Genomic DNA, 26,626 nt, shown 5'->3' on the forward strand with positions numbered 1-26,626 from the left:
GCTTATCTCTGGAGAGTGATTCAACCAACTAACTTAAAATCAAGTCATCTGACCTCTACAATGTCTTCCTTCAATGTAGAGAAGTTGAAACCTCTAATTTAAACTACATTTTTAGTTTCAGCTAACATTATTGTTTGCTCAGAAGACATTTGAGTGACAAATGATGGAGATCTACATCACAGAAAACACTACCAGGGTTTTGCAACATGGCCATCTACACAACACAGCAACCAGTTCCCACTGCCCAAAGGAGAGAGACCGGAAAAGGTTCACAAGTGATGTTTCACAAGCACGTCTATAGCTGGCCTTGCGGTCTGGGAAAAGAAGAAGCTGTACAAGCAGATTCTGGTTAGGGTTTCCTAATGTTTATCTTTGACATTTATTATAGTTGGTGGATGTTGAACTACCCCATGACTTCTTTTCTCCTCTGCAATGTGAAGAAGAAAGCAGCAATGTGACCCCTGTTTTGACCTAGAAAGTTGACTGCCTATCACATCAGTAGTACTGATGATGTTTCACGGAGCATCCCAGGAACCAGAAATAGTCCTGCAGCATCGTCATGACCTTAACACTATAACAATAGGGACTCAACATTCCTAATTGTTCACAACATGGGTGTCTGTTAGGTAGCTGTCTAAACGTACATTGCATCAACAAAAATCTAATCAATATGGTCAAGTACATGCAGAACTGAATGGGACCCATACAATTCAATGATAATAATCAAGAGAAGGGTTTGTTGGTTTTTTTAAGTAGCTGAGAAACACCTTTAACAACTAGTTTAATGAGGATACCAGGATGAAAAAGTCATCATTAATGCCTCCAGCTGGAGAAAAATTGGCTGGAAGGGAGAGCAAAAAAGCCAAAAACCAGAAGCATGGATTTCCTGAAAAGCCACGGTCCAGTGTGAAGGCATTTTTTTCAACAGTTTTGTAAAAATTGAGTACATGCTGTGAGAGCTCCTCTGAGGTGCCAAACACCTTCATCTCCATTTGCTGCCAGTGGAAAAGGAAGGTGCTTGGCTGGAACACGGTGAAATCCCATAATTTGTCACAGCCTGTGTGACTCTTGAAACTTCTCTTATTCTGAATTACTTAAGACAGGAAATAATCATATGCCCTGTGGCTAATGTGGTTAAACTGAAAAAAAACCCTTTTGTGATGAAATAGCAGAAAGATAGATAAATAGATAGATAGATAGATAAATAGATAGATAGATAGATAGATAGATGCGGACAGAAATATAAGATTATTCACATTCTTTAGGCTCAATTTATAATGTAAAATCGATCTCATTTATGTATATCTTGGATTCCACCAGAATAATTTAAAAGAAACACACTGCTTAAAAAAATTACCAGAAAGAGGTGAGTAAAGAATTGGCATGTTCATCATAAATCAATTTGAAAAGAAAACATTCTGCTTACAGTCATTTCTCCCAAAGTCGATTTTGTTTTCTTTTTTATGGGATTCATGCCTCATGCACAATTCCCATTTTCTAGGTGGAGAATGTAGAGTACCCCTACATTTGGTGGTCCCACTTCACACAGGTGTGTTGGGACAATTTGCAAGGATTTGCATTTGTCCACCACTTAATCTGGCATGAAGTTGCTCAGGTTTGTCAAAGTCAGTGTAAAATAACTGAAGCTGAGGGCCAGTTTTGAAAGGATAGCCAAGCTGCTTAGACAGATTCAAATCCCAACTGACTTCAGATGACTGTGAAGTCGGATGGGTTCAATTAAGTTTTATTGTGTTAGTCTGCACAGTGTTATAACTTGTGTGGAGAGAATCAGAGCATGATGAGCTCTGAGTCAGTCTACAGCTGACTCTCCAAAGCTCCCCATAACCATACGAACTGGGATGTGAGAAAGGAGGCACATGGAGCAGAAAGCAGACAGCTCTCCTGCCAGGACAGGGATGAGAGTGAAAATGAAGGCTCTTTCATTTTGGCTTGTAACATGCACAGCTGTTTCTAGCGCTCTTCCCATCCACCCAGAGAAAGACAAGGAAGAAGATGCAAAGCTTGTACAGGTAACTGCATTGTCCATATCTGGGATCTATTGAGCCCTCTATTTTTAGACCTATTCTGTGTGTTCCAGTAGCACAGCAGCTTGCTGCCTTTCTGAGACAATATTATTGCATAGAACTCTGTTGCCCGAACTTTACTAAAGTAGGATAAATCTGTACAAATTGAAAATGTCAAGTTAATAAGAGTCAGGACAATGTTGTCTGTTTCTGTTTAGCTATGATCCTCAGGGAAACATCTGTTGTGCTCCAAAATCACAGGAAGAAGGTTTTGCCAGCAACCTACACAAGCATCAGTCCTGACGTATTTATTTGTTCAAGAAACAGATCAAAATGTGAAACATGTCACTTTTTTTTTTCCACTAGAACTATTTAAATAAATTCTATGCTGTTGAGCCAGATCCAAATCAACTTGGATGGAAAATAAATGCTGAATCCGCAGCTGAAAAGCTTCAGAAAATGCAGCAATTTTTTGGTTTGAAAGTGACTGAAAAACTGGATAATGAGACATTGGAAATGATGAAGAAACCCAGGTGTGGAGTTCCAGATGTGGGTCTCTATGGCTTCACCCTGCCCGGATGGAAAAAAACCAAACTGACATACAGGTAGTATTTTTGAGTTTAAGTTTAAGGTTTGTGGGTATCCAAATTTGTTATATTTAAATATAACTTCTATAGCAATTGTTTCCTGTTGGGAATACAAAAATGTTTCTCTCTCCACAGTTGTTAGCTATGCATGCTAACTATTCTTATGAAAAAGACATATTGGACAATTACCACATATTCAAACACACTCAGTTTTCACATATAGAACTCACTTAGCCGAAGATGAGTCTTGGGAACTATTTGTTTACAGATTACATTGCTTCTTATATTTTCTGTTAATCTTCTTAACCATATTAGGGATTTTCTCCTTTCTGCAAATACTAAATATTATGCTTGAATTCTCGTAACTATAGAATTGTAAACTACACACCAGATATGAACAAGGAGGATGTGGATCAAGCCGTTGAGAAGGCATTTAAAGTGTGGAGAGCTGTCACCCCGCTGATTTTCACTCGCATTCATAAGGGAATAGCAGATATAATGATTGCTTTTGGGACCAAAGGTAAAATGAATACTGCACACAGTGATAAAATTAATTAATAGATTTTTCAATAGTCATAACCAAAGTTCAGTGTTGTATCAACTTCATATTATTTAGTTCATGGATATTGCCCTCGCTATTTTGATGGCCCCCTTGGCGTTCTTGCTCATGCCTTTCCACCTGGCACTGGTTTAGGCGGTGATGTGCACTTTGACGAGGACGAAGACTGGACCACAGGCTCAGCTGGTAGGTTCAAAAAAGGCTTCTAAGGTGTTATACAGATGAATAAATTTTATTCTGATTTTATTTAAATGAAGGAAGAGACTGAGATGAAACACTGCATTAACTATAAGAGCAGTTTGAGGATATTGCAGGCTGTCCTCCAACAGGGATACTTTCAACGACATAGACATAAACTCACCTTGATCTACTCTAGACCTTAATTAGCCCAATAAAAATACCAACAGGACAATCCTTTTCAGGTAGGACTGCCACAGACACAGCCACTCTTACCTGGGGGCTGGTGGTGGCCCAGAGTTTCCCAACCCTTGACAAAAGCTTTCTCTTTTCCCCTCCTGGTGCACACCAGGCCTGGCACTACCATGGCCCGTGCTTTGCAGCAGCCCTCAGAGGACATCCCCACCACCTGAAAATCAATACAGCCACCAGGGATAATGAAGAGTCTTCACTAAAAATTCCAGGGTAGGTTCAACAGTAGGCAGCAGAGAGGGGAGCATTGAGTGCCCAGCCTCAATCTGTCTGGGAATGTCTGCTCCGCTCAGGCTCCAGGCTGGCTGTACAGCATGTACTGCCTCTGACAGGTCTGTCAGCACACAGGCACATTACCCTCTGCTACTTGAGACCCTTTTCTCATCCACTTTTTGCGATGGAAATCTGCAACAAGAGGACTGAGGTCAGGAAGAGCAAGGAGTTAATGAACAGAAAAGTGCTGTAAAACAGCTGCACAAGGAGGAGACTGTGGGTTTATTGTGGTGGAAAAAAGATGAGTGCTGGATGAGTGCTGGACATATCACATGATTAAATGTGATGTTTTCCCCATACTGGGACTGAATGGGTCAACCAGTTTTTCTGCTGTTCCTCAGCAGCACAGCTCCAGCAGCCAGACATTGCAGAACTTAGAACACTCAGAAGACTCGTGAGAGGGGAGGACTGACTGGAAATATGTGTGGAAAAAATGAGGCTTTATTTGTTTGGGTTTTTGAGGAATGAATGTCTTGGCTTCAGCCAGCCTTTCTTGGGCAATCAATGACCAGTCCTCTCCTCTGCCACAGACTTGTGTGATCTTCATTAAATCTGTTGACATTTCTGGATCTTGGTCTGCAGGGCAGATGATCATCTTCAGAAAGGCGTGTTTCTTGGAGGGACGCATGTTGAAGGAAATTCCATTTTTATTTCTTTATTAATAGCGTTAACATATTTCACTGGGAATAAGCATGAAGAAGCGTAATATTTTAAAATTTTATTTTGTTTGATAAATCTCTAAAGAAACCATATGCTTTAAAGTCCCAATGGTAGAAAGGTAAAGCATTCTGCTAACATTTTATATTTCCTTGTCTACTCATGATCTCACCTTTATTTCTTAGGTTTGTAGGAGGGAGAGTGACACACAGAGTGACACTTTGATACCTGCGGTGAGCACAGAGTGTGTCCTCCTGCCTTGCCCTGGAGAGCTGTTAGTTTGATCTGACTCACTATCTAATCTATTCTACCTCAGCCAGGAAACCCTGACAGAACATTCCAAAGAGCTGCACCCACACTCATCCCCAGATATCTATTCATCATACACACACACTTTCAGTAGCTAACAGAAAACAAGAGGGTCAAAAGACTCTCCCTTCTATACGGAGAAGACCACAGTCTTGTCATACAGAAAAATATGTTCACCTTGATGCATTCCCCAGTGAACATCAATATATTGCATGAAAACTACTACTGAGCAATAGTCTGATGCTGTGATCGTATCAGCCATTTACTGAGTAAAATTTGACTGATCTCTTCTCTCTATCCATTTCATAAGGGTTCAACTTGTTCCTTGTTGCTGCTCATGAGTTTGGCCACGCCCTGGGTCTCTCCCATTCTAATGATCAGAGGGCTCTCATGTTCCCCAATTATGCCTACATCAGCCCCAGTGAATTTCCCCTCTCTCCAGATGATATAAATGGCATTCAGTCCATTTATGGTGAGTAAAGTCCATGGCTTTAAAAAAAAGGTAAGCAGGGAAAAAATAATCTCTTTCACAAAGTTTCATCATAAACTTAATCATATTAGCTTTATATTTTAAAAAGAGCAAGGTGTGGAAACCTTAATATTTCTACAATTTGGTGTATTCTTTCCAAAATTTCTCCTTCAGGATCCCCACCAAATACCCCAGATAAAAGGCCAACCACCCCTGCCTCACCTAAAATCTGTGGTTCCCAGATATCTTTCGATGCTATAACTACATTCCGACAAGAAGTCATTTTTCTAAAGGGCAGGTAAATATTGATATCATATTTGTCTGCATGGGGTTTCATTTTTCTTGATTTATACAAAGACTGAATACTTTTGTGGTTCACATGTTTACAGCATTTACAATAAGACCAATGGATTTCAGTTCACGGAAATAAAAGTTTTAGCAGATATTAGTTGTATTAATATTTTTACAGGATCCCCTGAAAAAACATGCTTCATTTTTTTCCAGAAAACACCTCAATCCCAATGAGACCTTAATCTCAAATGTATGGATGGTTACACTGAGTGGTGACTTGACTTAATGATGCAAAATATTCCAGACAATCACATAAAGGTTTAGTTTGGAAGGTACCACGAAGATCATCTAGTTCCAAGCGGGGACACTTCCCACTAGTCCAGGTTGCTCAGATCCCCATCCAACCTGGCCTTGCACATTTAATTAAGTGTTCAATTAATTTTACTAATCTAAGTAACTAACAAACTAAGAAATAAGCATGTCTGACAATACAGTTGAGCCAATCTCTCCTCCAATCCCCTCTGCAAGCCCAAAATCATCTGGGGAATTCATCTGCTTAAAAGGTTACAGTAAGTCCTACCCGGCCTCCTATAACCCTCTTACTATACAGTACAGGAACAACTTGAAATATTCAGCTGCTTATAACTGATCATTTAACAATCAGTACCAATGAAATGACAGAATGAAGATAGAATAAAAAAAAACCAAACACTTCCCAGTGCAGTTATTTCCTTTCTGACACATCAAACCAGGTAGCTCCACTGACAAGAAAGAGCTTGTAAGTCACAATGTTGCTCACATTCTTTTGCACATACAGAAGTTTCTGTGTTTGTTATGTACTACAAATCTGTTTCATATTTAAATCAGGCACTTATGGAGGGTATATCCTGATAACTCAGAAGCTGAACATGAATTAATTTCTGCCTTCTGGCCAAATCTGCCTCCTGGTATTGAAGCTGCATATGAGAACACAAAAGATCAGATCCTACTTTTCAAAGGTGAAGTATGAGATTTTCTCTAATTTTTTTCTCAATTTAACTATGTGAGCAGAAGGCATGTGTGCATAAAATACATTTTTCAAATAAGTAAAATAAAACCTCAGAATATTTAATCTAGTTTTCCTACAACCTACAATAAAGGAGTACATTTTATAAGTTACTGTCTGAAAATGACTGGCAAAACTAAATATTTTGATTTGTCTTAACAGGCAACAAATTCTGGGTTATCAGTGGATATCAGGTGTTGCTCGGTTATCCAAAGAATATCAACACACTGGGCTTCCCTGAAGGTGTCAAGAAAGTTGATGCAGCTGTTTGTAATAAAAATACAAGGAAGACAGACTTTTTCATAGGTGACAAGTACTGGAGGTAAGAAGACTTGACAAATGTTTTCCTATTAATAACTCCAATATAATCTGAATAAAAATTAAAGTGAACATGTGATAAAAGAAAAAGTAGACCTTTTAGGTAACTGTAGGTTCCCTCTAAATCCTATTCCCAAACTGGCATGAGTGAGTCTTGATACCCAAAAAGCAGTTGGGGGAAGAAGGAAGTCAGCTTTGGGAAGCTGAAAGATTCCTTCTGGGTGCAAGGACAGTGGCTGCAAAAGTCTTCCTCAGGCAACCAGGGCAAGCGTGGTTCACACAGTCTTTATTGTGACTAACTGTGGGGTTCCTCGGTGATACATACAGTGTCATCTGGATTTTGAGATTCCTGTGGTTTCTTGTTTTTTGGTTTTTATTAATTTGGGTAGAGTATTTACAATATCATGCATTCTTATTTTACTGCCTTGGTCACAAGACAATAGCATGCAAGTAAACCACAACAGGCATTTCTTACCTAGTAACTCATTCTCTCAGCCTCATATGCCTGTGAAAAATATTTCTTGTATCCAAGGAGAAGTGAAATAAAGGCTTTGTTTGCTTGTTGTGTTTCATTTTTTTGGGTTTTTTTTTTGTTTGTTTTTTGGTTTTTTTTTTGTCCCTGAGACAGTTCCTCAAATCTGGAAGAACATTTTAGGTTCTCCTTTCAACTCCCTTAATTTAGCCCTACCTCATAAAAATTGTCATGGCTCAGTTCGGAAGAATTTGATGTATTAGAAATAAGCCAGCTTCCTTGCCTCAATCTAAATCTGTCACCTAGTAGAGGACCATGTACAATATCTTATAAAAGTCTGAGAGGAGTCAAAATTCATGCTATAAATATGTGCTATAGCAGAAATGAATCTGTCCTGCTTCCATGCACTGTCTGTCACACTGTTATCATCAGAGGAGGGAAATCCCATACCTGGAGTCAAAATTGTGGGTCTTCCTTCAGTTTTTCTCTCTTAGGATGCTTCTTTGGAGGTGTTTACCTTTATCAGCAAACAAGAAACAACCTCATGGAAAACACAATGTCCAGCATCCTGCAGCCATGTGTGCAAGTAAATAACACAACTTTCTCTTGCAAGCCCAGTGAAACCAACTAAATTGCAGATGGTGGGCGCCTTTTAAAAGCTGCTTAATTCTGGGCAGAGTTGAAGTCTAAACTCTGGAAAATAGCATGTTTCCCTTCATATGATTTAGGTTTGATGAAAACAGCCAGTCCATGGAGAAGAGTTATCCTAGACTGACAGTCGATGAATTTCCTGGAATTAGTCAGAGGGTTGATGCTGTTTTTCAACAGAAAGGTAAATGAAATGAGCTTTTAAGTAAAATCTGTTTAGTTCTAAAGATCTTAAGTTCTGAAATTATGATGATCATTATTGCAAAAGACAGAAATTAAGAGATGCTCTCCTTTGTGTACAAAGGGGATTTGTCCAAATGAAGCTATTTCTTGTATCCATAACATAATGGTTTACTTTTTCATTTCCAGGATTATTCTACTTCTTCCATGGATCTAAACAGTGGGAGTTTGACCCTATTGCTAAAAAAGTTATCAGAGAAATGAAGAGTAACAGCTGGTTTAACTGTTAGTATCATTAAACTTTCTCACATTCAGCAAAAGACAATAAATACCATTCCAGAGACGTCAGAAATTGTTTGTATGCACACTGCTCTACAGAATAAGCAACAGGATTAGTTTTTATAAATGCTTTTCATGTATTTTAATAAATTAACATGTCAGCTCAAATTTTATTTTCAAAGACTAGAACAAAACTGCACTTTTCCCATAAGTGGAAATTGTTCAAAATAATTTATTACTTTATTCTCCAGATGGTTTGGGGATTTTTTTAATATTATGGCAATAAAGAGGTTTACGTTGATGGCACCTATTTTCTGCTACATCTGTTGAAGGCATTCTACATTTCTGAGGTGTGAAAGGCTGCAGGTTAATATTCTATTGTTCCTCCAGCATACAATGTTTGTACTTTGCCTCTTTTCTCTCCAAAGTGCAAGCTTCTTTTCTCTCCATCTGCAAGATACAAGCTTTCATTAGTCACTTGCTTTTCTGCATTCTGGAGAAGATGCATTTTCCTGCATATTTTCCTGCTCTTCTTTGGCTGTTGCAGCCTTGTCCCTTTCACAATACAACAGTACTTTGACACCAAATTCACCCTGAAGTTCCAATGTCTAAATAAATTATCTCACCTGACAATTACCCTGATCAGTCTTTACAGCATAACAATTAACATTTCATCAGTGTCCACTTTGTCTGAAGTTATAAATTACATCCTTCACACATTAGCCCTGCCCTGTTAAGAATAGATCCAAGTACCATATCATGGAGCACAGGCTTTGCTCTGCTGATACAAACCATGTGCTTTGCATGCATCTGATATTGATTGCCTGTTGTCATGTAGACTCCTCACAAAATCAGACAAAATCTATAGAGTCAGAGTCATATCCTCTGCCTGCATGGCTGGGGATATCTGAGAACCTGGTATCAGTACTGGTTTGTCCTGCTGCTCCCCAGTTCTCACATATCTGTCTGTTTTACACACCTCTCACTTGCTTTAGTAAAATGTTTCTTTTTGCTGTGTATTTTTATAGCAATGTAATGACCCCAGCATGAAGCTTGTCCACCTGACTTGCTGTAAACAGCAGCAGCACCACTGTGCTCCTGCTATTGATGTGAGAAACACATTGGCTTTGTTCCTACCGGGAAATCAAAGTAAAGGATCAAATGTGATGTTTCACTAATCTACAAGTCTAATCATGGTGAACACCATCATCATTTAGATCCCTAAGAAAATGTAAGTCTAATGTGGGATGGTATGGTAGACATTCGAGGGAGATTCATCTGACTGATTTAGCTTTCTGTCTAGATATATAAGCTAGAGAAGATCCCTGCACTGAAAGAAGAGGAAGTAATTTTCCACAACTTTACTCATCTCATCTCATCTCATCTCATCTCATCTCATCTCATCTCATCTCATCTCATCTCATCTTGCTCAAAGACTATGCTGGGGCAAACCAGTGTCTTCAGCCTCCAGAGAAAACATGTCTTTGCAGGAGAAGGCTACCCAAATAGCTTAGAGTAGCTGCCTTTCAGATAGATAAGGCTGGGTGGAATTAATAGTATCTTTGGTCTGCATCTCTCAGTTTTTATTCAGAATAGGACATCCTGCATTTCTCCTCTATGATGTTTGCTTTTTTGACAAGTTAAAACAGCAGCTTTTTTTATCACTACAAGCCAGCGATAAAGTTGTCTGAAGGCACCTGCTCGCATTGACACTGTGGAGTGATTGTGATATCCCAGACAAAAAGAGCAGAACATCCTGGAGGCAGGTGGGACAGAGACGATTCCTTAGCTATTTCTGTCTTTTCAGGCTCCTTAAACTCTTCTCCAGCCTTCAATTAAATTGATGGCTGTGAAGTAGAAAGCACATTTTAACAGCACAGTCACAAAAGCTGCCAAGTTACACCCAGGTGTTTATACTGAGAGGCAAGATTACTCTTTAACACACAGTCTGCTCAGTGTGTAATATAATTGTAATTTTAATTTCAAGTAACGTTTAATCATTGAGTCATAGAGGAGATTATTCAGTTCTTTGCAATGCATAGGCAAGTTCCACTGCCTTCAGATATATAAACAAACATCATAGTTACCCTGTGCTCCTTCTTTTCTTAGGTGAAACATCGTTTCATAATTTATAAAAATCCCTGGTCTTAAGGCAAGTTAATCTTTAACAGTGGAATGTAGTTAATGAAGCTTTCTGACGGACAGCTCTGGCATTCTGTTAAATCAGTGAGGGGTTCACGTTCACAGGTCAGCTGTGAAAATCAAAAAAGCAATCAGTATTGCTTTTCCTTTATTAGCAAAGAAGGCCTAAAAAGTCATTCCCAACACAGAAAGACTTGACTTCTGATTAGTGGTAACAGCTTGGTCACTCAGTTTTCCCTCTCTGTCACTTCATTGGAGGAGTAGGAACCAGAATAGGAGTGTCACAACAGAAGAGTGCTTGCTGGTGGTCCTATCATTTTACCTCTGGACCACATGGGATTATGTCTTGCAGCTCACCGTATCCTCCCACAGCCCCAAAGAGTTCCCAATACCTCTCCCCCTTTCTTATGCCTCCTATAGCTCCTCATAATGCATGTCCCCATACTATATTTAGGTATCTAGCTGGGTAATGCTGTGTAGTTACTTGTGGGGTGACCAGCCATAGCCCCACAGCCCGGCCTAGGGATGAATTATCTGTCTTCCCATTAACAGGGGTTTTTCTCCTCTAGCCAGATGCTATTTTCCACAAAACCAGTAGGAACTCTGAAATTTCAGTTTGGCTTGGAAAAATCAGCCAGTACCTCCAGTTGCTGTGGGACCAGATGGATGTATAGACACACAGAAAACAGGATCCCATGTGGTCAAGCTGAAATAATTTTCTCAGTGTTTTTACTAAACATTCTTCTTGATTTCCACTGCAGATTCCCATTCAGTTTTATAATCTTGTATTCCCCCTACTGTTGACAAGAGGAGTTTGAGAGGCCAGACAAGGAAAGGCAGAAATTGCATATAAAACCAGGGAGACAGCTAATCCTCACTTGTCTTTCCAGTGGTTTCATGTCATCAAGAAAAATGGCCATTTGCTTCTCATCCAATTAATGGTTTTCAACAGTTGTTTTTCAAATGAATAAGATCCTAAAATAATGAGACTGAACTGAAATGAGGAAATTATACATCCTAATGTAATATGTTGCTGAGGCACAGAAACTACAGCATTCCTGGCAGATTGTCCTGAAAAGTCCTGGTCACTTCTTTACCCACAGGAGCCCAATTTCCTGACACTGACATGGGAGTGTTTCAGCTAACAGAGAGGGGCAGGAACTATGTATGATCAAATACTTGCTAGAGGAGAGCTGAAAAGCCAAATCTTACCCTTTCAAATGAGCAATTCTCCCCTGTGCTCTCAGGTGACAGACAGATACACCAAAATCCCTGAGAAAACTGATACTGAATTTTTTAAGGGTTTAGTACCTTAAAGGAAGAAGAAAGACAAGCATGGAAGCTAACATGTAAAGAAAAACTTGTTATTACCTGGCGGTACATAACCATTCTTCCCTGCACTCGCTCATAACTTCATGCCCCTTGCTGCAAATTGCCCAAATCCTGATAACAGGAAATGAAGGTGCAAAGCTGTGTTTAAGTGCTGATAGCCAACATGTTCTTTGAACAGCTTATGAAGTTTGAACCTTTTTGAACACTGGTCCATCAGACATGCCAGACCCATGCTCAAAGCTGAGAACTGAAACCCAGTACAGACACTGCAGGTGCTGAAACAGGACATCAGCAAGAGCAGCGAGTGAGTGGCACAGTGCAGATGAGGGGCCTAGCCAAAACAGGGAGAGCACTTTTCTGAGGTCTACACAGCCAGGCAGAGAGCCTTGCAGGGTGAACCCTTTTAGTGACAGCCATCTCAATGATCTGAGTGTACCTTGCACATGTACTTTGCATTCAGGGATTTGAGATGTGGGTTTTGTGGTTCTGGCTGTAAATCAGACTTTTTTTATGGTCTGTCTGCATTCATTGATTAAATCAGCTTGGGATAAGGGATGTCTGTTGGATTTTTCCTCAGGCATCCCAGGCTTCATGTGTTGTTACGGTCTGTAAGCATTGTATCTTGCTAACTTTAGATAAGTTAGTGGACATAGATCCATGTGTGTGTTGGTGTGCTCCTTAAAGTACCTCATCCCCATATGGGTGTGTGTGGGTCTGCACAGGCTCTGTGGGGCTCTGCAGCCTGCAGGAGCTAAAGGAGCAGGGAAGGCGTGGAAATGCCATCTCTGTATGATAGGAACAAATGCTGCTGGTGGAACCAAGGGCCATTCAACCTCCACATTAATGAGCAGCACAAGGTTCCAAACCATCAGATAAAAATCCAACACAGGCTCCTAAAGACTAAATCTGGGTCTGGGGTGGGTAACTCAGCCTCTGGATATTGTGGCTGTGGGCTGTCTGTTTGGCCTTGGACTGCTGAAGGTGGTGATTATTTCTGGAGCATTCGCTGCGGAAGGTTAGCACAGGCCCCCAAACAATCACTGCTTCTTGCAACAGATTGGAGTTAAGAATTGCACCTTGCCGAGCCCAGCCCAGCAATTCCCATGGACGCAGCCCGCAGGGACCTGCCAGCACTGCCCACTGCCCCTGCTGCAGGGTCCCCTGGTCTGGGGGTGGGGGTTCAGCGCTGCTGCCCCAAGGTCACAACTGTCACCCAGGGCTCACAGCTGCCACCGCGCGGTCACCGCTGCCACCTAGCGCTGACAGCTGGCACCCCGCGCTCACATCTGGCACCCCGCGCTCACATCTGGCACCCCGCGCTCACATCTGGCACCCCGCGCTCACAGCCGCGCCAGCATCTGCTCCAGGCTGGCTCCCGACAGCTCAGCTCCTCAGATGTTTAATTTCAGTTGTGCGGTTACTCGGCTCAGGATTTCCTAAATAAAAGTTTGCATAAAGGTATTTTGTAGAGAGAAAAGTATGCGAGGAGAAGCACTCGGATTTAAAAACAAAAAATGCTTTGTTAAATCTATTAATAGGGTAATTTAAATTGAATAAGCTGAGCTGTGTGTTTGTCATGTTGGTGGTGGTTCAAAGTCACCAAAAGGAAAACATAAAGAAAAGTACCAAGAGGGTACAAGAAACTATGTTCTGAAGGACTGAGCCCCCTAAATTATCAGCAACTATTATAGGTACTGGTAAAAGCTGTTTTGCCCTAGACTGAAAGGGTTACAGCAGTTAGGATGAAAAATTGATACTTAAAAATGCAGGTATTTTCAGAAAATAAATACTTACAGACATATGGAAAATGTCATTATTAAACAGAACAACTTGGTAATAAAGATGAAAAATATATAGTTTACAAAAAGCAATGAAAAGCATTTTTCAAATGTGTGTGCATGCATATAATTCAAATATATATGCATATATTTACTTTTAGCTATGTTTCAGGCTATGACCATTACTTTTATAACTACCACTTTTGATTTTCACCAAAGACTATAGAGGACATGATTTACACAGTAAATACATGAACTCTTTAAATCATGATGCAATTTCTAGTTTGGTTATAATTTTTCAAGCAGCTGAATAGTGCATTTATCACTTCATACTACTGTAAACAGGATTACTGTGAACAGAGCAGGCTTTCAGTGTTAAATAAATACACGTAGTGTAAGGAAGTAAGGAAAGTTTACACTGATCTCAGAAGGAGACCAAACAGGTACAGGTGTGTTCTGGAGCAAAATTCTGCAAGTCAACAACTGTTTGTTTATAGAGATGTACAGAGTATGGAAGGAGAATAACTATTAGTAAAGATGTCTTTTTGATTTCTAAGTGTGATAAACTCTTTCCTCATTTCCAGGAACACTGTGCAGCCTGTGCACATTGTGAGCCAGAGGACAGGATTTATTAGAGAAGAAGGCGCTGATTCAGCAAAGTCTTCAAGTTCATGCCAAAATTCCAACATGTATTTAAGTAACACTGCTTTTGAAATCTTTTGTGCAGTCATAGCCCAAATGGGACATCTGTGCTCATTAAGACCATAGAAATGCACTGCCCCAGCAAAGTTCACACAAATCATGGCCACTCCTCAAGCACTTGGCTGAAGAAATGTACATTCACACCAGTACATTCAAAGTGATCTGTGTGTATATGAGAATAGATCCCATCATGTTCCTTGCCCTTGCAGTCCCCTTGACTCTCCTTCCCAGAGCTTCTCCCCCACCTTGCAAACCTTTCTGCTTCTGCCTCTGGTTTTGCAAAGATTATTTTCAGGTACAGATTATTGGAGGCCATAATTTTGGGAATCAGTGTTATCAAAAGGCAGAGGTCTACACAAAATGGAAATTGTACAAAGGGAGATACAGAGGTCTTCCTTTCATTCCTGAATATACTGTGAGATATTTTTGCAGACATAGCATTTCTGTGAGAATTTGGTTACACTGTGAAGGCCAAGTTCTACATAAGTAAGTATGTGATTTCCACCTATATCTTTGTGTCTGGTGTCCTTCTAACTGGATCTGAGCCTTTAAAGATGCTTAACCATCAGGTAAAGTCTCTGCAATTTGGGATGAATTTGACCATTATTATGCCATTCTTAAAGCTTTAAAGTGAGGGTGAAATGAAATGCTTGTGGATAAAAAATGATCCTAAGCTTAGAGAACATACTGCCAACAGGTAGGAATAAAGATCTTATCTCTTAGGGCAGCTATCTGGGGAAAGAACAAAGGAACTATGGACTTTGACATGAGGATGATTTTGAAGCCAACTTATTCATTATATTCACTTGCCTTGCATGTTTTTTGTTTGTGGAGCACTCTGTGGCCACAAAAACCAGAATCCTGGTAAGAGCTGTCCAAATGCCTAATGGAGACATCTGAGCTCAGAGCAACGAATGGTCCTTTGGACACGTTCAAACCATGCGGCCAAAGGCAAGTGTTTTAGCACCAGAAGTCAGTCCAAGTCAGATACTGAGTACTTTCCCTGTGTGTGGCTGACAGCAGAGACTTAGGGAACAGATGGATATAGATCCCAGGCAAAGTTTTTCTGCAACAACTAGCAAAAAAAAAAAAAGGCATACGGTTATCTCCTGAAGGAAACTTCTGAGACCCTTTTCCTCCTTCAGCACGGGGCCAAAAACCATTCTCAGCGAGACATGGACTACCTAAAAACCTGGTCCCTGCACCTATTGTTGGTCACCAAGGCTGGGCTCACACTGTAAGAGAAATAAAAGGCTACTGAGGCTTTTTTTGCACACTGAAGAAAACAAAGTGTGAACACTCTGTAACATGGCACAGGTATGAACCACTGGTTTGCAAGACAGAGGGGCTCCTATCCTTTCTCTAAATACAATTGTCTTCCTCCAGCAATGGTGCCACACTCCTTGGCTAGCAGCTGGAATTAACAGCAGTGTGTGTATCTGACAAAGAGACAGAGGTCTTGTTTCATTACCATGTACACTCAGTAAGTTTATCTCCATGCACAGTAGTAATTTTACCTCTCTCTTTTGAGAAAAATAGTGGAAATAATAGTATTTTTTCTGGTGCTAATGGTAGACAAGGGCCTGTACAAGTCATACCTGATGTTACAGCATAATCTGTTTATTCAAAATAGAAAAGCTGAGTACTACTAATATACAAAATAATATACACTATACATACTGCAATAAAGATGTTGTTTAGATTTCTTTGCCGTATTTCTATTTGCCTTAGAGAAAGCTGATGCAAATAACCTAAAATCATCAAAATCTGAATGTTTGAAATCACAGAAAATACCAAAATTATAATTTCCTTTTACTCTGAACCAAACCTCAATCTGTATAAGATCTAAGATTTCAGTATAAATACACCATACTGTCTTCACGCTAATAAACTAATAATTCAGTTTTTCTAATAATCATATGTTATTTTCCAGACTTTTCTAATAATCATATGTTCATCTAGACTATTTTTAATCATAATTTCATACATTAAAAATTGTAAAATACTCAATTTTTGTCAATCAAAATATTAACATGCCAATGAGCAAAATTTGCTTGAATTTTTCTGCTTTCTTAAGGATTTCTTTCAAATGTATTATATCCAAAGGAGAAGGCATCAGTTTGTGAAGATGGCTGCAGCAGCATGACAGGAAATCTTAAGGACATGCAGGCATTCCCAGCTCTTCAGGTGACCAGAAATGTGGGCTACAGCACCATGAGCATGAAGGACTCAGAGACTGTGGTGTGGTGTTCCTGACAAAGCAAAGTACCAGCTCTTTTCAGGAGAGCTTAAATGCATAAAGAATACATGAACGCACAGGTGGTGAGTTGAGGATTTTCTGGCTTTGGAAATGAGTAGGCATCGTTTGGATTATTTAAAAGGACTTTTGACTTTTTAATTTTTGCCAATGTTACCTTCATTTTGTATTTCAAACCTTTTACCTCTGTTATAAGCTCAGCAAGGACTTTGTAATAAGTCCCTAAGATTTTTTTCCATAAATTTCCAGTACTTAGAATTAAAGTGAGACTGCATTTTAAAAGGGCACAATGCAAGTTCAAATGCAAAATGTTTCATCTGTTTTAGTGAGAAAAACACACATGTCACTGCACCCCTAAATGCATAGCATTACATTAAGAAGACAGCAAATTTAAAAACGTAGGTTGGTTATCAGAAAATGAAATTATCCCACGATATGAGATCCTGAAGAGCTAGAATTTTCCCACGGTGTGACATCCCCGGCTTTCTTTTTGACCTCATCCCTATTGCACAGCACTGCCACTAGATGTCAGATGACGAAAGGGCCCCACTGGTCCCCACAAGTGAGTCTGGTCAATAGAAGAACTGGAAAAAAGTGTTGCAAAGGGTTAGAGGTGTCACCAGGTAAAAATAGGTAGCTACTGATTTTTAGCTGTTGGTAGTATTAAATTATAGGTTTTCTAGGACGAATTGCACTGCATTGTGACACACAAGAGCACAGGATAACTCCTGAAGTCACCTTCTTTCTCTGGGCTGTTACACTGTTTCAAAATGAACCCTGATTCATTACAGGAGTTCTTCAGCATTATCACAATGATAACACTAAATAGAAATGGGAAAATTAGACTCGGAGCTTACTCAATGGAAATTAAAGTAAGATAAAGAAAAATAAATTATCAGGTCAAATTCATTCAGTCAGTATAGACTTACCTGTATTTACATCTCAGCTGGCTCCATGGGCTTGCCCTTCAGCCCCACACTCACAGCTAAATTACAATAACTGTGGGGTTTGGTGGTGAACATGTTTACATCCAAGGAAGTTTTCAAACTGGATACTGTAAAGGAAAGGAGACTTGGTACATCCTCTGTGTTGTGTCATGGAGTTGATGAATACTCTCCATAGCAGTATAAGGGAATTTTTGCAAAGATCAAAGCTAGGAAGACAGCCCTGGACATATCCTGGAACACAGCAGAAGGACCAACTTAGGACCATGAATGACATTGTGATCAAAACTTCCCAGGACAAGAGTTAGAAAGGTTAGGGACATGGAAAAGGCAATGTTCTACAAAGAACAGAAGAGAAAACTTCCCACATTTATCAGCATACAGGTCAAGATCTGTATTCTGTGATTACAGCAGTTTAATCTGGTTTCTCTATCTGGGTTTATAGGAAAAATTGTGCTTCAGAGAACTTCATTTTTTTTCTAGTACCTTGTGTAAAGTAGAATGATGCAAAGGGATTTTGGTCACAGTGAATTATACTAAAACTAAAGCTGACATCAGATTTATGCCTTCCCAACTAAAGAGGGAAAGCTATGGGACATAATGCACATAGTGCTGAATTCAATTACTTGGGATGCATTTAAATTGCTTTAGAATGGTGCTGTAGCACTATTTCATAGCACTGCACAACCTTAACCCTTCAGTTGAATACTCTATGTAGCACAAAGCATTGTATTAGCACTAGTGGAAGCATAAATTTTTTTTCTAGATCTGATTTTCTTCCCTGAAGTGTCTAAATGATTTATTTCCATGCAGTCTTTCAGTCACTGTTCATGGTCACAGCTGTGAAAAGGCACCTGCTCTTTTCTTCTGCTTCCAAGGCTTATGCTGGTTTATCTTTCCTTACAAGAAAGAAGTGCCTCGGTTATTTGTTAGAAATAAAATTTCTGGAATGCTGTGTCAGAGTGTTCCTCCTCTTTCCTCTGCTGTTATTTGCTATGTCATTGTGACTCTCTCCCTTTGATAGCTTCTGTGGGACCCTGGCACATGCTTCTGCCCCATTGAAGGGCTAGAAGGGGACAATAATTTTGCCAGCACAGAGGAATGGACTGTGGGAACAAATGGTGCATGGAAATAGTTTATAAACTTTGCAAATTCGAGGATTACTTGAGAACCAATCCGTGAAATTTACTTTGAGAAGTAAGTCTGTTCCTGAGCTACCAGGGGAGAAACACCATAACAATGTGGGACATGAGAACAGTTTAAAATGTGGAAGTGTGAAATACAAAATCCTACATTACGGAATACATTTGAGGTCAGTTTAGAAAGTCAATACTAAATTAACAGACTAATTAGCCTTAATCCCAAACAAACTCATTGAAACAATTATAAAGGAATGGATCTAATGTTACTCTTTCAAAACTGGACTGACTCAATAAAGTCTAAGGAAGTTATTTCTGACATATCATTGTGAAACAGGAGGTGGAAGAACAAAATTTAATCCACCATTGCCTGCAAAAATTATTTTAATAAAAGCCACAAGTCACAGCTTTTATTGCTGGCCAGTAAGAAGCAACATAAATACTAACATAAATTTATAATGTTTCTTTTTGTTGCGATTTTCTATAAGGAGCCTCTGAATAACAGTTTCCTTGTTGCATGAGAGGAGACTGTAAGGCCCTAACATGAGGAATTGCTCCTTTAATGTTAAGCACATCCTGAAGAGCTTTGCAAGATCAGGACTGGAACATTTGTCAGCTTGTAGTGTTGAGAAGAAAAATCCTGAAATGTATGTGAGACATACTGGTTCCTTGTCTTCAGTGAAGCAAATTGACCAGCAGCAGAGAATTAATGCACTGTACTGTTAAATTAATAACTTTATCCCTGACATAATTTTGTCCTGCACAAATTTGCATTTGGATATGTTTCAGGAGTCAGTAGAGTGCAGAGACTTTCCTCAAGAAATCAAGCAATCTGTATGTATCTGCCCTGTTTTGAAAGATAATTTTAGATAAGAGTTTCAGGCCTATTTTTTTATTAGTACAGCAAGACTCAGTGTTTCCTCTTTGCATGTTTGATGGCTTGCCCCACTCATGTGGATAAGTGCAGCATAACCTACCCTGCTTTCTTGTCTATATCACCACATTTTCTTCTCAACTGGTCATTTGTCATGCAGCTGGGTCTTACTCAGTTCTTTTCTCTTCAGGGTGCTCTGATAGCATATCCAAGTTTTAGTAGCCTTTATTTTGGGAGATGGTAAGAAAAATAAATCTGAATGTTAGATAAAAGTCATAGGTCCAGCCTTGGAACCCTGTAAAAATTGCAAAAGCCTTTTTTCGCCCCTGAATATTCCACTGTTTCATAACATGTTTTTGTGGCTTGGTTTTCCAGTTTTTTTAAGAGCATATCCTTTCAATCATCTCAGTCTGTTTGGGTGGGTTTTCTTCATGGTGCCACTGCAACCCAATGCCATTGGAACATCCTGTTCGATGTCTGCTGTTTGTCCAACTACATTCCTTAACATCCTTCTTTCACAAGGCAGAGTTGACACTAAAGTATTCTATCAGTGCGCCACTTGGTCTTTAGTCAAAACAGCAACCAACTTTAAGCATGTTCAAAGCATCTGACAAGCCATTGACTGCAGATGTCTCTGCCAAACCTCAAGCTCCACAAAGCTCTGGATTACCTTTTTCTAAACTGCCCCAGAGCACATCTTTCATCTGTTTTAGTTCAACATCCATCTAGACAGTCGTCTGAATAATTTAGGAGCCAAATCCAACATCACTGGTGATGTTGGTGACTTGTTATCCCCCAAGTAAATGCTTCAGCAGCTGGAGAGGGTGAAGATGGATGCACACTATTTCTGCAAGAGCATCGATCAAATTGTCACTTAGAAGAGGGCAGAAAATGTTTGTTTGGATCCATTCCAGCCCAAGTTTACAGCAGAAATCCCAAACCCTAATTCTTCCACTGAGCTTTACTGACCTGCTACTTCAGTTACTGTGAAACCAGGGACCAAATGGACCAGAATCTCTTCTGTGAAAAATGTAAAGTTCTTTCAGACAAGAATGAATCAGCATTGTGCTTAAAGCTGTGACAATCACTGTTTCTGCTGGGCTTTCTAGACTTGGAGCAGTCAGCCTGTTTGTATCATTTTGGAGCAGCAGTCCAGTGAAATCCCATATACTGCAGCCACCCTTCAACACAGCTTCCCACAAGCTGGTAGAAAGTCACACAGGATTTCACTGGACTTGTACCATAATGGCATTTTGCCAAAAACAACTAATTTCAGAAAAATTCTTTGGAAAATAAACTTCCTGAAAAATATGCAATTTATGCTACTTTTATTTTTCATCAGAAACTGAAAAGTGCCCCAGATTTCATAAACTGGTTGCCTTTTTCTTTCTGGCATGAGAGTTATCTCCTAGATCAGTTACAAGATTAATTTTATTACCACTCAGTCTGTCATTCTGAGGCTCACAGGGTACAGTACCACCTGCAAAAATGCCTGACGGATCAGAGGTGACATGATTGCAGCTCAGCTAATACTTTATTCAATGTTGGGGACTGTTGTCCAGCAGTAGATATGACCAGATCAAAGAGAAATCATAGGACTGAGGCAAAAGTGAAGCATATAAGATGGAGCCTGAAGCCTAAGGCTATGTCTCCAGCAGGAGATGGAATACAGTTGAGACCATTTACAGACATGGTGCCCAAGAGACGTGAAACAGCTCACACTCAGGCTACTAAACTCTCAATCTCTCAGGCAGTTTGTCTACTTCCAAACAGGTTGTTTGGGAATTGTCCCTGACATATGACATGTCCTGAATAGTGCCTGGGAACCATCCAGAGGGTTGGTGTGAAATGAAGATATGCAAGAACCATTTCAGCAATTTAGCAGGAAAGAAGATTGATATCTAGTGCCTGGGAATGTTTTTCAGTACCACAAAATTTACTGACACCAGCCATAGCCTGAGCATCATTCCATCTCTCTCAAAGTCCATTGAACATCAGGCTCACAGATGCTGGTGCTGCAATTTTCAGTGAGGCTTATTAGCAAAATATTTTGTGAACTATTTCCTTTGAAATTTTATGCCAGTTTTGTTTGTTTCCATTTAATTTTATGCCTGACAAGACAATTTATTTCTGACAAGAGCATTCAGATGACTTTCACAAGAATTTGAATCAGAGCTACAGTTGCTACAACTATTTCACAAGAGGCATCATAGCAGTGACTTGTAGGCAGCCACCACACCACAATTATAAAATGGGAAGAAATTATTAAGTAGGATATCCTTTGGAGACTGCTATTGCTCATTCAAACAGATGTGAGACATATTGGTCTAGTGGTAGGATGAACAGAGAGAAGACTGTGCTGGAGAGCTGGCCCAGTAAACTAGCACAGAATCTTTTTAGAGGCACACACAAAAGCACATATATGTATGTATGTATGTGTGTGTACTTATGTAACTTTGAGGAAAATTCAGGCAACATACTGCAGAGATGCTCTGTGAGGGGTAGTTGCACATGGCCATGCTAAACTTGGCTGACCTGTAGCCCTTTAACTCTCTTCTGCTCCTCCTTCTGCCTCACACAGCCTCCATCAAGGTGCCTTTGGCTTCACTATGACCAAAGTAGCAGTCCTTGTTGCAGCAAATTCAGTGCAGACTTTCCATGACCTCTTTTTGACAGATTCTTTATACATGACCTACATTATTGTGCCCTCTGCTTTTAGCCCAGTGGTACAGTTCTGACAGGTGTTTTTAATCTCCTTGTCTAAAGGGAACACAAAGTTGAAGCTGTCAAAAAAGCCACTGCCATGTGTCATTCGTCAAAGCATCATTATACTCAGTCCAGATCTGTGATTTACTCCAGTCTCTGGACAGTAATTTAGAGGATGCCTCTACTAAACAGAGCTAAAGGCAGAAAGAGATTGCTCTATCATCTCTCCAGCCTCCCTAAGGCCGCCAATTTCATAGGCAAGGTAAGATCTACTCTCAAGACAAGGTTAAACATAAAGCATAGGCATGGTTCATCAAATCATGGCTCCTGCAGTTTTAGAGGTAACAATGTCTAGAAGATCCACAAAATATTTATTGCATATTCTTTCACATAGTACAAGGCACAAACAAGTCCTGAAATAAACTGTTCAGATAAAGATCTGCAAACAGAGAAGAAGAGAGAAAAAGACAACACAGAGACACACCAGATGAAAACAACAGCTGTCACAGAGGTTTCTTAACTCTGAGGACCTAAATCAGCAGACAAGGTATTAAATACATATAGCAGATACCTTCTTACCTCGAGTACATTTTTCACCATCACTACTGGTGATCACCATCACAATCACCATCCTCTCTCCAGGAAGATGTTGATTGTCCTTAAAATGCTCTCATTTCATCTACACAGAAGTGAAATTTGAAGTATTTACATGAATTAAGGATGTAAATAATAAAAATACCTTTAAATGGGTAAAATTATAAAAGAATCAGTGGAAAAGCAGTGAGTTGTTTTCACATTTTTTCCCTCCTAATCAATTTTGATAATGTATGTCTCTTATCTATCATACTGCTTTTTTCTGACTCGTCTAAATAATTTTAATTTGCTCTCTTTTCTTCTCCTAATGAAATGGGAAAAATGAATGTTAACTGAAAATTGAAGAGAGAGGCAGTTACTTTAAAAAAAAAGTCTCCATGATTTTTACAAGAAATCTTTCCTGGAAAATTCTGACCCACCTATCTTAAAATCAGCTCACGCTTACTAAGCAAATGAAATAAGGTTGCACAGTGAACACAATGTTATTACAGCTGCTCCAACCACTGAGCAAACACATTGATTCATTCTAAAGAAACCACACTCGAAAAAGCTATAAAATCTTCATAGAAGGTATTGAATTCATTTGACTTGGTGAATAGAGGGCTTGTGTGTTTTCTGGCATAGGAGTGGGTAATAAAATAAACACCTACCAAAGGTCTGTGCTACTGCAGTTAGGACTCAGCAAAGGCACTGTGGAGAACATCTGACTTTCCTTGAAGACTAACATTAAGAGTATCATCAAAGATTTAAATCTGATTTTCCAGATTTTTCCAGTGGATATTAACCTTAGAGAAAAGCAGCCATGGGTTGTCTGCTTTTCATAAGCCTTTTCTACCAATCCTAGAAACTTCCCTCATTTCCTAATGATGTTTCTTACTTGCAGTTTCTTCAGGTTTCTTTTTAGACCAAACAGTTTCATATACCTTCCTACAGATTTTCTACTTAGCACATTACACCAAAATCCTCAAATAGTTTGTTTTGTGGCTTATTCATTCTATTTTTTTAAGGTATGAGAATGTCTAGCTGCATCCCTGCAGATTATATTATGCAAACTGTACCAGCAAAGTGAAACTGTCTGAACCCAGTTGTGTAGATGAGGACTCAAGATTAGTCAGCCACAGCAGGGCTGCTGGGAATGTACAAGTGTAAGTGTTGCATGCTTTCCTGAGGAAGAGACCACAGGAAGGAGGGGGTTGTGTATTATCTCACTGCTCCTCACACATCACAGCAGGCTGAGCAGACCTGCCTCTGCTCACTTTCTGATATCACATATTCAAAGTTCTCTAACAAAGGCACTATTTAGATCTCACTTCTCCCAGACCATGGCAGGGTGCTTGGACCTAGATGACCTTTAAGGTCCCTTCCAACCTAAACCATTCTATGACCCCATGATCATATAGTTGCAGTGAAGAAATCTTGCCATTTCAAACACATTTTCAAAAGTATGAAAAATACAGCATTATCTGTTTATAATACTTGGGTTTTTCTTCCAAATCTATGATTTTAAAAAGTTAAAGAAATATGGGAAAGAACTATCCAAATAGTATTTGTAAAAACTTCAGAGGAATCAGTAACAAAGTAGATGCAACACTGAAAATGAAGGGTCAATATTTATCCTTGCAGCAAACAGGCCTGATCCTGTCAGCCTGTGCTCTGTGGAGGTAAGAAAGTTAATATAAGCACATTGTCTGTTTCCAAACATAGCTCATTTATTGATTTATTTCTGTGATTAAGCTGAATTAGATTTCTTTACCAGCTGCTATAACAAAGACTCTGAAATGTATCAGCTCCATATCCAAGCCATGTAATCATTATATTATTTCAAATCCCAATATATAATTCTGCTCTTCTACCTGGGATCTGCTGACAGTACACATGGGAATGGATCAAAATGGCACCAGAAGATGTTCAGACTCATCATTAGGATGCATTTCTTTATGACAGTGTGGTCAAACACTGGAACATCCAAGAGAGGTGGCTGATGTCCCAAGGCTGTCAGTGTTTCAGAGGCATTTGGACAAAGCCATTAGTAACATGTTTTAACTAATGGTCAGCCACGAAGTGGTCTGGTACTTGGGCTGGATGACCACTTAAGTCCCTTCCAACTGAACACTTCAAGTCTAATCTAGCCTAATCTAGTCTACTCCATGTTTATTTTGGTATAAATCCTACCATAACTAAGATGTGAGTAGTTCATGATGACCCCATGAATGTCAAGAGCAAGTAAGGATGTTAGTTTTGAACTGACATTAGTGTTTTAGAATTGATTTGACAGTCAATTTGGGTTGTTTGGCAATGAATGTATGGAGGTGCTACACCTAGTGCAGTCCAGATAGACAAGCCTGTGCTGCCTTCGGGCACTCTTTGTCAACAGGTCAGGTTTTGCTAAAGCTGGAGTTGGGGTAACACAGATTTTGGTCTTGGCTTATGATGTAAACTTAGTCTCTGAGGCACCCTGGTGAGGGGAGAGCCACCACTGCAATGCAAAAAGGAGGTCACAGCAAGCTGGGGCTTGGTCTCTTCTCCCAAGTGACAAGTGATAGGTCAAGAGAAAAAGGCCTCAGATTTTGCCAGGAGAGGTTTCTATTGGATAGTAGTAAAATTTTGTTCATGGAAAAGGTGATATTAAGCACTGGAGCAGGCTGTCTAGGGAAGTGATGCAATCACCATCCCTGAAGGTGGTGTTTAAACAGATATTTTGATGAGGAGTGTAAGAACATGATTTAGGGGTAAACGCAGCAGTGCTGGGCTAATGGTTGGACTTGATGATCTTAAAGGTGTTTTCCAACATAAATGATTCCAAATAGGTAAAGAAACCCCTATAAAATACAGAAAACTTTTTTTTGTTTGCTTAAAATGAGTAATTTATTGATTCAACAGATAATTATCCAACAGTTAATTTTATTTTATTCAAAATGTAAATAACTTTCCTAGAGCATGAGAAAGCTGAAAAGAGGCTGGGAACAGTCAAACAGTTTTTCCTGTGGCAGGCAGCAATAGCTACTGACATGGGTTCAGCACAAAACAAGTTCTGCAGAGGTTCAGGAGTATCAGTCAACAGCTGATGGTGCTCACTGGGACTCACACCCTTCCACAGAAGAACTGCTTCTCGGAGCTCTTTCTAGAGGTGGTTACGAAACTCTTCTCAGTGACTCAACATCAATCATATGGTTCTGCCAACAGACATGTTACCCTAGAGAGAGCAGTGGGGGCATTTAATGAATGCAGACAGGATGTGGCAAGTATGAAGTTCAATCCCAGAAATTTTTCACCAAGGTTTTTTCTTCATGACAGTAAGTTAAAGGTGCATGAGATTGAGTTTGTCTGTTCTGTTTGAAACATATCATTGACAAATAGGCTAAGATTAGGTAAAAGACTCCAAGAAGAGTCTAGATTTGCAGTTCCTCTAATGAACAAGTTATTTTTCCTTTTTTCCATTTTTCTCATTTTTAAGGATTTTCTTTTTTTGTCTTGTCCAAAGCCCTATAAATATGCAGAGAGGAGGAAAATGCGATCAATATTATGAAAACCAGTTCCTAGAGTGTTTGCTATGGCAGCACTCAGCAGAACGTCAGGTGGAGGTAGAAGAAAGTAAAAACTGGACCATGAGGTCCTGAA

The 26,626-nt window shown here is 39.6% G+C and overlaps 1 protein-coding gene across 1 annotated transcript; it reads left to right on the forward strand.

The window, feature by feature from the left end:
- The first annotated feature begins 1,726 nt into the window (after nt 1-1,726).
- On the forward strand, nt 1,727-8,839 carry LOC137469065 (matrix metalloproteinase-27-like). The gene is made up of 10 exons (XM_068181423.1): nt 1,727-2,030; nt 2,391-2,629; nt 2,983-3,131; nt 3,228-3,356; nt 5,149-5,310; nt 5,482-5,605; nt 6,466-6,596; nt 6,806-6,965; nt 8,162-8,265; nt 8,451-8,839. Exons 1-10 carry the CDS (start codon nt 1,878-1,880, stop codon nt 8,549-8,551), a joined length of 1,452 nt encoding a protein of 483 aa, XP_068037524.1. The 5' UTR covers nt 1,727-1,877; the 3' UTR covers nt 8,552-8,839.
- The last annotated feature ends 17,787 nt before the right edge of the window (nt 8,840-26,626 follow it).

This window comes from Anomalospiza imberbis, chromosome 2 (assembly GCF_031753505.1).
Source record: "Anomalospiza imberbis isolate Cuckoo-Finch-1a 21T00152 chromosome 2, ASM3175350v1, whole genome shotgun sequence".
Classification (NCBI taxonomy): domain Eukaryota; kingdom Metazoa; phylum Chordata; class Aves; order Passeriformes; family Viduidae; genus Anomalospiza; species Anomalospiza imberbis.